Raw genomic sequence first — 13,175 nt, 5'->3', positions numbered from 1 at the left:
AATATTGTTGGAGCAGGCTCACCATATTGTCCATAGCAAATAACTGCACTTTTTATCCGTTTCAGTTAAAGTGGACTTGGCTCTTATAGAAAAAAAAATAAAAAACGAGGCCTCCGGCTTCCCTAAATATCAGTTCCCGGGGACTCCAATGAAGTTCTTGTCATGTCCACAGTTCAAGTCTAGCTGTCGTCCTGTGTGCATCTTCCTCTGTCCCTGCTTTAGTTTCGCCAGTGATATGTATTCCTATTTGCTACTTCGCACGTAAACGGAGGTGGGGTGAGAAAAAAAGGAGGAGGAGATAAAAGAAATGGTTAAAATAAAGTGGCCAAGAAAGAAAGAAAGAGAGAGCACGGAGGGGTGTTAGGAGTTGCACCCGGGACCGTATTTTCTGCCTGATCGTTTTCGTGGGCAGAAAGAAAAGGTATACGCAAAACACTTGGATTACTTAACGTGCAGAGTGGCGCCTCAGTGATGTGACCGGCACAAACTAGCGTCCTCTGGCTTGCACCCAATTAGTGCCCGCTGAAGGAAAGTGATTGACCGAAAGTGCGGCTCCTGGTTTGTTACCCTAAGCTGCACGAACAAGACGGGGTTAGGAAAGGAAGGAAAGTGACGATAGAAGGACATTTCAGCTTTTTTTTAACCAATTCATGTATCCAATTCCCGTTTACGCGGTAGTTCACCAGCCGCTGAGCCTATGTGTAATCGAGGTAATGAAGCGCGCGAGCTCCGAAGCATGCAGCAATTCAGCAAACACTGTCCTTAAACCATGATTAATGATGACGACAGGTAGTCAAGCGCACCGCTGATTCGTCTGAGGTGTTCGGGACATTCGCGTACGCGTAACACATTGTCGCTGAGTGCGACACGATTAATGTAGCCCCCCGTCTGATGATAGTGTTTGATTCTATCCCAGTACTTTAGTGTATTGGTTACCTCCGTGTAGTGTTTATGCAGTGTGAAAATCTAACCGTTACGTTGCCTCCCCTACAACATCCATTTTCTGTGACAAATGCTCAAGTTGGAAGATTAAGTATACGGCGACGCACCCCTGATCGCCACATTGCATGTTCGATACGAATTCTGCCCTCAGGTGATCGAAATGATATGGCTAACATGGCGGGGTAAGGTAAACTCCACAGCGCATAGTATTTCTTTCTTTTAGTTCGGCGGTTTATTTATTACTGGCGGTCCGTGGTGTAAAATCCTCAACATCGATTGAACGATAATTCTACGTACGTATTTATACTTCTACGGATACGAAATATGAAAAGTTGATCCCTAGTAAGCGTCAATGGTGCCTCCCGGAAGTGTTATTACTCAAAGCGAATAGGCCTGCCCGCATCGGTGCTTGCATCGCCCTAGTACAAACTCGTTAGGCGAGCGCAACATAATGAAGATAATCGAGCTTACATATTTGAGACATTGGTACATGGCTTTCACATAGCGACTCACGCTTGCAAGGAACGCTAAAGCCGTGTTTTGTAACCAGCAATCGACCAAAAGGGGCCCCCAGCCTCAGTACAAGTTCACTGGGTGTTGAGTAAAGCGTTCAACAGAGTAAAAACAAAAATCGCTATGATTAAGGCAACGTGTTGTCTTGGCTAAGTTGAAATACAAGCATGCGTATGCTGTATGCACAGCATATGCTAGCGAGTCATATATCACGAATGCTGATTTGGGCTTCGACATCGTCCACCGTGAACCGCAGAGGCGTAACGAGTCCGGGAAAGGGGGAGAGTTGGGCGGGAGCCATGCGGCGAAGCAGACACATCGCAAGCTTTCTTTTCGGGCACAGCACAGCGAGACAAGCTTTTTGGGATCTTGCATGTGATGGGTCACAAGACGGCCAGCCACAGCTGTCACCGTGTGTATGTCTTGTGTTTGTCCGTGTTCGTGTTCCAGTGACGCCTTTGGAAACACGCGCCCATTGTAGCAACGTTGTAGCAGCAATAGCGGAGCAAGACCGCCTTCAACATCTACCTATCCGCACGACTTACACACAAAAAAAGGTTTCCAACTACTCTTAGCAGCAAGTGATACCTGTGAGAACTAAACACATCGTGTATTGTGTTTCTTTCTTTTTCCTAAAACAGGGAAGTTAGCTTGGAAGTCCATACTGAAAGATTCCCGAATGCAGTGCGAGAAATTGCACGTTTTCCACGCTATACTTTGGTAGACAATGCGAGACTCTTGCACGGCGTTCAAATGACTTCAACAAAGAATATTCCAATGTTGAGCTGAAATCGTCTTATCAGACTGCACGAAGAAAAAAACCTCAGTAGGGACGGGAAACCGTAAATTACGGAAACTGGCGAGCTTACAAGTGTTCGTGTTCCACAGTGGTCAAGGATGTATGTTTCGCGTATTTAAGCAGTTAGCCAACGTGGATGAGTTCGTGCGTTTGTCGATTCGCGCGTTAACTTGACCGTTGACTTATCACAACTATCGCCAAAAATACCGAGGCTTTCGACGGCGTTTCCTTTGAGCCGTACGTTTTAACCACACAAGCAAATCTTTCATAAAAAGGCATACAGTCGCGATTTATGCGAAGCAAATAAAAAAGAAACAAAACATCTTTTGTTTGGTTAACTCGGTTAGGTTCGGTTTAGTTGTGGCCCTTTGATCAAGCGACTGGTTTTTATTGAAGCGCACCAGACATAAACAACAAATGTGCATTATTACGCGCAAAAAGCGCATCAGAGCGATTGGATCGTAGCTGTAAATTAGGCCACGTTTAGCCTACTTGATCAAAGGGCACGTTTTAAAGACGATTGGAACGTCGTTCAGTTTGTTCTGAGAGGATGAGCCTTTCTTGCCTGCGAAGCTTCGAGAATGAATTGTCGAGCGTTCTTTGGGAGTGTTTACGAGTGAGCTAGCGCGAGGGCGTCAAAGAAAAATAAAAAAAAGAAACAAGAAGAGAGCCGAAGGAACGAAATTTCCAAGGCTTTCGAATGGAGCCGCTGTCACAAGCAGCAGCTCCCAGTGCACGTCGCAGGCACAGCCGTCCTGACACGTACTAACGCAGCGCGAACGAAGGCGCGTACGCAATACATTCTTTGTGAAGAATTTTCCTTAGTCGAGAGTAGTGTGAAGGCGGAGAGACTGACCAGTACAGTTGAGGACTAAAATGTACTGCGGCGTCAGCTCTACGAAATGGTAGATAGCAACCTTCCTAAGCGAAGTTTAGAAGAAAGGTAGGAAACCCGTTTGAGAAGTTGCAAACCTGGTACCCTTACTTATTTAGGCGCAGCTAGAAAACTGACATATCGGCAACGAAAAAAACTAGACCAGGTTGTCTTTAATGGTATAGACACTGCGTTTAAGTATTTCGATTCACATTTAGTTGTTTACTCTAATAATTGACGCAGGAAGCGTAAGGCTCATTTCTTTAAAACAGTATTAAACGCTATGCGTTATCCCAACATTCTTTAAAGCCTGCTAAGTTGGCAATTAAGAAAGAACGGTGCTAAGTCTACGCTTACTTCGGAACAGTCATACACATCTCCGGGATACCTGTAAACGTGCCAAGTTCTCTAGTACCGAGAGAATGTGAAAAGGAAAGGACTAAATGAGCTCGTCATTGTGAAGTAGCAAGGAAATTCAGCCTGCTGCAACGCTATCGGTGAACGCAGGTGTGCATTTCTGCAGCGGCCAATAACAGCATGCTAAGAGGAAGGTGTGGAGGAACCAATCCCAAGTGTGCCTATGCGCCCGGCAGCCAGAAGCGGAGAAGGCGTCGCATTTCAAATATGACCTCAGTTAGAGAACGGGACTAAATTCTTAATAAAATCCCGCGTAAAGTGCAAGGTATAGACAAGAAACTAGACATTTCTCGTCTAGTTTCCTGGATATAGCTAGCGCTTTATCCGGGACCTCATTAAGTATGTACTGGGCGTTTTCAGATTATGATGATGTGTACTGCTCCTTTCTTTGGTACGTTGCTCGTCATATTTACCTTTGCTTTATAACCCAACGAGGAAGTAACAATGATTATGCCCCGAGCGTCACGGGTAACGCAATAAGAGACTGGCGTTACAATTACCTTTTCACTAAAAGCCAATTTTTTCGACGAGAAACTGACTGTTCGAGACCCACGCGCACTTTCCCGATTAGAGATATTGAATCGTTAACCTTAAAACAGGTTTCTCAGCAAGACTGCTTTGAAAGTCCGCATGAGGTTCAATGAACCATGGAACACTTTTGCCTGCATTGGCCCAAGATGCGTTGCGATATCTTCTTTTTGGCGTTGGCCTTGCGGTGGCTATAGCTTAGTACACTCTTAAGTACTGGATAGCGCGGATTAGACACTCGACAGAGAAATAATACTGATGCACAGGACAAGCGCTTGTCCTGTGCATCAATGTTCTTTCTCTGCCCTGTGTCGAATCTGCGCTATGTAGTACTTAAGATCATGAGCCAACTAGCCCAGCAACGAACTTTGTTAAGCTTAGCATACGAGGGGCGCGTACGACTTCTCCCCCCGTTCCATAACTTGAGAAGCGACAAGGGTCCTTCACCGCAGAGGCACACCTGGCGGCCAAAGCCGTGCACTATTGGCCGAGCGAGCTCTCAAGTGGATCGTGTCACCGCACAAGTAGAGGGGCCGCGGGTTTTCATGCACGAACGACTAGCGGGGCACCAGTGCTCACGACAGCAGGATATGTGGTACTAATAACGATAAACAACGTAAACATCTACCGAAATACCAACGTAAAAATGGGGCCACATGCAACCGCGTCGCAGTTCGAATGCAGAGTTTTTTTTTTTTCTTGTGCGACGAGCGAGGACAGTTGGTGCATAGTCGAATTTCACGGTGCACAGCGCGCACTCTATCTAATGACTGCGGGTCGTCCAAATTCGACCCGATGCAAACAGGTCCACGGCGAGAGAGCTTCACAATTGGACCGCTCTATCAGATAAGCCGCTTATATCGAAGCCGCTTTCACAGTGCGGCGCGGTAGACTACGTAGAGGGCCGGGGCGACCAATTTGCATCGTGTTTGCCCGCAGTCAATGGGTGAAACGCGTTGTGTCGTTCTTGTGGGTAGTCGCAGTTTGATGCACGAACAAACACACAAAAGGACAGAACGTGGCTAGAGGATAAATTCCGTTGAAAGAAATCACCCTCTCAGAAGCTGCTATTTAGCATTTTTTGGTTAGAAAAACGGCTCGTTTCGTAAAAATGAGATGCGAAACCGTGAAACACATTCGGCGAACGAAATCGATCACTTAGTCGCCAGGAAGTGAGACCAGAGTGATTAGACGACAAATATTCGTGCACCCCTTTAAGCGCGTTATCAAAGTCGTTTGGAATCGGCGTTTTTTCAAAGTAGCCCAAGTGGGCACCTGGATATCCTTATCAGCGCAGGTCATTCATCCTCCAACGTCCTTTATCCTCTGAAGCTTTCAAAGAACGGTTCATAGAAGATTTAGGACAGGCTGCCTGTATTCGGCGTGATACTTGCTTCTTTCTTTTTTCGTAAGTATCATTTGCCTCAATATAGTGCTGCGCGAAATATTTGAAGATATCAAATGAAATAACTTACCAATGTTAACCAGATATTTGTAATAATTAGTTGATTCTTTTCGTCCTACAAGAGAAGAGAAAGAAACCAGAACAAGAAGCGCCACAATCAGAAAAAAAATTGAGTTTCTGGTTTTATCACAAATTATCTGATAATGAAATCTGTACTTTATAAAAGAATTGTAAGCAGCTGAACCCAAGTATGATATTTCTTCTACATTACGTTTCTTCTTCCTTTTTATAGGTAATCGCGGTTTTCATGTCAACGTTTAAGCACATCTACGCTCTAAAAACGAGTTTTTTTTTTATTTCTCGACCTCAACTTGTAGAATCTGTGCCCGCCATTTTAGGCGTATACAGTCGAGCATTGTACGATCGTCGTTTTGTAACGCCCATAATTGAAGCGAGCAGTTTCCACTTCACACGGATGGATTAGAAAGCGTTTTAGTGTCTACTAAATCCCACATGCACATAATTTGGAGACGCTTGCAGCGACACCCATGCATTCTTCAGGTGTCTCTCTACCTATTTAAGGGAGGAAAAATTGGAGGTGTGCGAAAAGAACTCTATGAGGTCAACTCGACTTCGAGTCGAAGTAGTCCAAGAGAAAATCGAGTCAAACATCGAGTAGTCTTCGAATAATTTTCGAACTATTCGAACTATTTTTGCATTGTTCTTGTTATTGCTGACTATTTTCTTTTCTAGTTTTGTTACTGTTTGTGACACTGCTCCTGAGCTTACGTATGGGCGGACGGGCCTTAGTCAGGCACAGTTAATCTGCATTTAGCCGTTTCAGCCCAGACAGTGTATTTATAAACAATCTCAATTAAAAAGTAATAATGAACAGCCGTTTCGGACATCGTTAAAAAAATGATGTTCACATCTTAGTACTCGCAGCGTTAACCATTATGTATTTTTACATTAAGTAGCCCATTGCGCTTCTCAAAAACTCAAATTCAGTATTGTGATTATGGATGATTATGCAGTTTGTTTGCAAACTTGGGACTCTTCGCACAGCGCGAGCGATCACGTTTTTAGCTCGTGAAAATAAAACGTAGGCCTGATAAGTAATATCTCATGCTTCATGCCAAGTGTAGCCGCAGGTTAATTTTTTCATCTTCTGCTGTAATTTTGTGTTTATTTACGCATAGTCAACGATTTGAGGTATTCAAAGAAATTGTTCAAGATGTGGTTCCGCTAACCGAAGCGTAGTGACTGTTGAAAAATTATGGCAATATTTGACTGAATAAAGAAAAAATTTCGAATATTGCCGCATACCTAAAGAAAATACGAAAGCCGAAGCCCTTCTTGCAACCCCAACTTCGAGTGCAGTTTGCCGTGTAACGGAGACGCCATGCGAAGCGTGAAGTTGCATACTTGGAGAGATCATGACGAAAGTGAGCGAACGACGGGACGGCGAAAGGATAGAGAGGACAGCGCACGCTGTGCTGCATCTTTGTGAGTGCCTTGTCCTGTTTGTCCTTTCCTTTCCCCGCCATTCGCACTGTTTCGCCACAAAGTACGTAAACCGACTAGCTTAGTTAAGAAATATTGCGTATCTGGAGAAAGATTCGATGTGATTCTTTTAGCGACCAGTAGACATCGCTCAGAACGAGACGACACTGAGGGACATGCTTCTTCGCCTTAGTTCTTGAAGTCCAAGTTTTCACATCTGAGTTACGTTTGTCATGCTTCGGCAGCACGAGGAGGCAGTGAAGCCACGGAGAGGCTGACAGGACCTATCAGTTCGTGTAGCCTTAATCATCTCTTCGTGCCGCCATATCTTTTTTTGTAAATTCATATCTGCAGTTGACCGCTGGTTAACCTTTTGTATCCCAGCGTCCACATACAATAGGTTAATGGGGCGTTCTCAATTGATAGTGCTTGACGAAAAATTGCCGCCCCGCTTTCTTTAGCCTTTGCATACATTTTATTTGCTCGTCGCCTGTAGACTCAAAACGAGCAGAGTCGCGACCTCGGCCAGTAATGCTGAACGGGGTCATGTACTTTCGTGAATATTTCCACTTTCGCGAGATTTCGCGTGATGAGCACCGAACGTACCGGTGTCTTCGAGCGGCACGATTGCCGGAAAAGTGCCACGAACGCTGTCACCTGTGTACACCGACGCGTCCGATCTTACGGTATATTCGACAAATCGCACCGGTCTGCATCGGGACGCTGGGGCGCCACGATTAGACGAAACGGTACACCAGGGCGTCCAGGGGCGTATCGGTGCGATTTGTGGAAGATGCCATTAGCCAGGCAATATGTCGCGATAGAATCGCCGTGAGCGATAGTCCAAGAATACCAACCCCTTGGAAGTCAACACGGGTCAACATAAGAAACCGGGAGAGGCCTCACCCAGCGACCAAAGTGCGGCAGCCGATCATTTATGCGACTAAAGAAATAGTCCCGCTCATTCGCACTCGGGACTGCTTTTCCGTAGGCGGAGTCACCAGCCGTCAGGCACATGACGTCAGTGTGAAGTGCGCACCCATTGGTGCAGGCTTGCGTGCATCCGTCTTTGAGAAGGAAATACCGATGACTTCTGAATTTGTGCCCGTCTATAGCGTGAATACGAGCGCTACCTAGAGCTATCTTGGTCCCTGCCACAGGAACAAAAAGATTATTTTTTTTTCTTTCTCTCTCTCTTTGCTAGGTGACATACAGCGAAGAGGTTGTCGTGGAGCCCTGGATAGCGCTACATAAGCGCGGAACTCAGGTGCCCGCCTCTACGTGGATGAAGTGTCACGTGACACGGTAACCACTTGTGTGAGAGTTTATGTGCGTTGTGTGTGTTTATGTGTCGCATTGTGTGTCGCGCGCTTGTGGCAGGTTTGAGCTGTGTTGGCGGCGTCTGCATACACGGAGAAGACATATAAGATGTGAGGAGAGCGCAAGGCAAACGGTAAAACGTACGGCACAAGACTCGTGTGTTTCCACACCGCTTCACATCACCAGCACGCAACACGCAGCGGGGGAGGAGGAAGTCAGTTTCGTTGTTGCGGTAGTTTTACTTACCAGGTTTAACCACACGTTTGTTGTTATTATTTGATTCTTTTCGTCCTACGGTGCAGCAAGAAGAGAAAGGCAGAGAGGAAAGGAAAAAAAGAAAACGCGCGCTCTGTGACGCTCCGCCGTCATATTCCCGCTTTGCGGTATATGTACAGGCACCCTGCGGCACCGAGATGGCGCTGTGAGCACTCGGTGTATTACACTGATGCCGCTTACGTCAACCACTACGGTGGCGAAGAAAATTAAACGACACTTACAAGTGACAAGAGAGCCTCTTCTATTATATACCGGCCTTCGACAATGTCGTCTCAAATTTCACACTTTCCACACAATTATGCTTTTCAAAGGAGCACACCGAGCTAGCCACACTATTATGCTTTTCAAAGGAGCACACCGAGCTAGCCACACTATTATGCGTTTCAAAGGAGCAAACCGAGCTATATGTTTCTTCATAAGGGCAGTCTTGGTTGTGATAAGTGGTTAGAGGAAATTCATCGAAAAGAATTCAGTTTTTACGATTTCACTTCCTTCGGTTGCTTAACTGTGTTCTGGCGCTGTTTAGCAGCGGTGGAAAGCTTCAGCTTGAGAGGTGCCAGTAGTGTGACGCAAGCAAACGTCAATGCACCCCCCCCCCTCCGTACCCTTCAGTATACCCCCCAAGGTGCAAGTTTATTTTCGTAATATCTGACTTGCACGTCCTGTACGCACACTCATTTTGAATATTCGCAATCATTATCAAACTCACTGGTTAGAAGGCGGCAGGTGTTATGCAAATGAAATAACGCGATCGATTGGTAAACCAAAAGAAAGAAGGGATGATGCGATTGCCCGCATGCCATTTGGAATGAGAAACGCGGTTGTCAAATAACGCGACCGTAAAGCGTGAAAAGAGGGTACAAGCATAAAGTGATCTATGCTATTAACGAAACAGCCTTGAGTGACCCCTGAACCACCCTGTGGTCAAAATTTCGTTGTGGTGTTGCAGCTGTGGGCCAGTCTACAACGAACCCGTATCCATGAGAATTTTTCGAAACGGTGCGGTAATGGCGGCGTTACAAGTAATCAAGGACTAGAGCTAGGAAGCCAGATTAAATTTGTACATGTTTGTAAGCATGACTAAACACATTATCACACAATGATATTAGAAAAACTGCGAACGTCAATCCTTTCCATTATAATAACTACAGTGATCATTATCCAGTGAGCAATGACCACATCCGTGAGTGCAAGTTTTGTTGAAAGAGGCGCAGTTCTTTACAGAAAAATCTTGCCAATATCCTAGCAAGATCAGCAGTTTATATTAAGAAATATACAAATATATATTAGGAAACTCTGGAAATTTCGGATTCATTGTTACACGATCCTAGGCTATTGGAAGTGGAGAAATAGATGGTGCAAAGAATGTAAAAAATAACGCAAAAAGTGCGAAAGGAAGTCTCGGCTTTTTCTTTTCTTTTCTTTGTGCTACACCTGGACTCTTAAAGATTCTGTACTCATAAACTGCTCCAAAACTAATGCTGCCCTTTTTCTCTCAAATCCCCACTTAATGAGCTCACTAGTTCCTACAATTTCATGTTAAATAACAGCATAATCGAATTCTCTTCTACCGCTAAATTTTTAGGCGTTGTTTTTCACGAATAAATGAAATGGGATTACCATACGAAACGTTTATACAATAAAGTTTGCAAAGGTCTTAGGTGTATTGTGAAAATGTCAGCGTGTATTGCTAGATCCTCAAAAGATTTTGATATTTAATGCGCTCTTAACATCACATCTGCGTTATTGCAACCTAAATTGGAGTAATGGAACAAAGCAATCTCTACGTAAACTTGTCATAAGAAAAAAAAAGGCACTACGTTCTCTTGCGAATCTTCCTTTTAACGCTCACACTTAACAAATATCCGTAAACTCTTTGACACGCTTTGTACACAATTGTGTGCATCACATGTTTTTGCTGGTTGCGTCGACAAGTCGCTAAGAAAGATACATTGAGGTTTGGATGAAATTGACCTCCTGCGTAATACATGTGTCTTCATCTAGCTTCATTTCGCAGTGTAATCTTGCATATGATCACTTTGCTGAAAGCACTACCATGTTCGACGAGTCGCTCGACGAGCTGCTTTCCGCGAGCCAAGACAAAAGTAAAAATTTTCTTTGCTCAAGATGAACATAAGCGAAAACAAAATCGCCCTATATTTATGCAAAAACAGAGCACGAGTAACTTCAGGATAGATATTTATTTACATTTTAATGAAACTTAATTAGTATAAAACACGTAAATCAACGTATTACGACAATATTTTTGTTGCAACAGAATATCGAGTGCCTTGCAATAGTGATGTGTAAGTTTGACGCACGTAGACAGTTCTTCACAGGCCACGCCTCAAAAGGGGTAAATATAAAATAATCCAATTAAAGCTGCTATACGAATACTCGTTAATAAAACTCCTTTACATCTGACTCCGTAAAAAGTCGCGCTTATATACGCAGTTTAACTAATTTACAACTAAATTCTTCTACGTGCATAAACCGACACCCTGAACATTGGTATGTTCCAAGGCCGCGCACTAACTATGGTTTTGAACCACTGTGTTATTGCTTTCCAAATACATGACTTTCAATCGACCACAAAAATTCTAAGAAGTCACTTCTGTTGTTCTTTATACCTTATTACAATCCCAGTGTCGGGAACTACAAGCACTTGTTTTTGTTTGGTTGCTGTGTTTGTTGTTGGAGCCCAAACCGCTGGGTCCCGCAGAAGCGGAAGTCGTGCCAGATTTCTCCAGGGAACCGTGGTTCGTTGCACAGACAGCGTGCGCGGTGTTGGTAATGCAAGCCAAGACTTGCAAGGGCTTCCAAAACTTGGACGTATAACGGTCCTCCTTCCCTTCCTCCCTCTCAACTTTGAGGCGAAGCCACATTAAGGTCCACAACGTTAGGGAGTGTTTTTTCCTCTCCCGAAACACCTCCCCGCGTAATTTCTTCTCCCCTAGCCAGCTGCTCTCCTTACGCAAAACTCCTTCCCTGATCGAAGACCACCTTAATTAACGAACACCAACTTGAAGCTGCCTCACGTGACTACTACAGTTATTCAATATATTTTTATCTTCAGTTTCATGCGTCAGAGATTCATTATCCAGCTCTTTTGGTAAGGAGCGGCTACGGAAGGTTGTTCATATACCTTCATACAGAAACCTTGACATACAGAAGAAACTTCGCACTTAATTTTTGTTAAACCTCTGCGCCATCTTATGCTTGTTAGTGTTTTGTGCGGTAATCACCGTCGCCTCCTTCTTTAATACCTCCACGGACTATACTTCAAAGGACGAAGCATGCTAATAAGCATTAAAGAGCATTAATGCGCCGCGGATGTCTTGATGAATGGAAAAAGGGTCATTATTTTCCAAGGTACACGGCATTTCAAGCGGCGCGGCGCGATCGCAAAGAAAACAAACAGCCAGTCTGGATGCCGAGGATTAACGGCGTCTCTTATAACGCGTGACGCTTTCAACGTGGCGTTTCCCGAATAATCAATCTCTCCCTTCAGGAAAATATGGCGCAGCTTCTATGTCGATTATTTTAATCGGCTGCTCGTCTTTTTTTTTTTTCTAACTCTCAGTTTCGCTGCTGACGGTGGTTTAGTCCCAGCTTCCCGCGCACTTTGAGTGCCACGACCGAAGCAATTTGGTAATCTTATAGTTGCGTCATTACGAGGTAATCTTCACCTGTCAAACGCATGGCGCCGCCAGTAAATTTTTTTCGTTTGTGATTTTGTATATTTTTGATGTATTCGCAGTCGGATTAAGCCGTTACAGAGAGGTGTGCTAAATTCGAATTACGTTTAAGACTGAAAGCTGAAGGAAAGTGTAATCCCGATTTATCACGATGGAACTGGGCAGGTGAGCTTTTACTCCGTCTCTCTCTCTCTCTCTCTCTCTCACCACACACACACACACACACACACACACACGCACACACACACACACGCACACACACGCACACACACACACACACACACACGCACACACACACACACACACGCACACACACACGCGCACACACACACACACACACACACACACACACACGCACACACACACACGCACACGCACACGCACACGCACACACACACGCACACGCACACGCACACACACACGCACACACACACACACACACACACACACACACACACACACACACACACACACACACACACACACGATGTTCAGGCACGAACACACCCACGCGCACGCGTGCCCGGTGCGTAAAAGCAGTGGTGGTTGCGAACATAGGTCGGCAAAAAGGAGGGAGGTCAAATCCCCCTCGCCCCGCCCCCTCCATAACTCACGCTTCTGATCGATAAATATTGAGATGGCGTATGAACGCTATCGCTTTGAAGTATGTGTGAGCAGACGCGAGTATAAACGTTAGTCATCATAAGGCTGATAGTAATGGTGAAGTTGAGTAGATAGGACCATAGGTCGGCAAAAAATGTGGAGCTCACTCAGACTCACTCATGAAACATATTTTGCCCTCAGGGCTCACTCGGACCCTAACTCACCAAATTTTTCCTCATCCGGACTCAGATTCACGAAAATATTACTCACCCGGACTCACTCAGACTCAGACTCACG

General features: G+C 45.0%; 1 protein-coding gene across 2 annotated transcripts in view; it reads right to left on the bottom strand.

Annotated features, from left to right (window-relative positions):
- LOC119389535 (neuronal acetylcholine receptor subunit alpha-7) overlaps positions 1 to 13,175 on the bottom strand; it is a 264,755-nt gene that overhangs the window by 56,303 nt on the left and 195,277 nt on the right. For both annotated transcript variants that reach the window (XM_049414460.1, XM_037656852.2), the window contains exon 3: positions 5,549 to 5,593. In XM_049414460.1, the coding sequence (XP_049270417.1) occupies positions 5,549 to 5,593 (45 nt within the window). The remainder of the gene's footprint in view (positions 1 to 5,548; positions 5,594 to 13,175) is intronic.

Source organism: Rhipicephalus sanguineus, chromosome 4 (genome assembly GCF_013339695.2).
Source record: "Rhipicephalus sanguineus isolate Rsan-2018 chromosome 4, BIME_Rsan_1.4, whole genome shotgun sequence".
Taxonomy (NCBI): Eukaryota; Metazoa; Arthropoda; class Arachnida; order Ixodida; family Ixodidae; genus Rhipicephalus; species Rhipicephalus sanguineus.
This window is presented reverse-complemented; position numbering and strand designations above follow the sequence as displayed.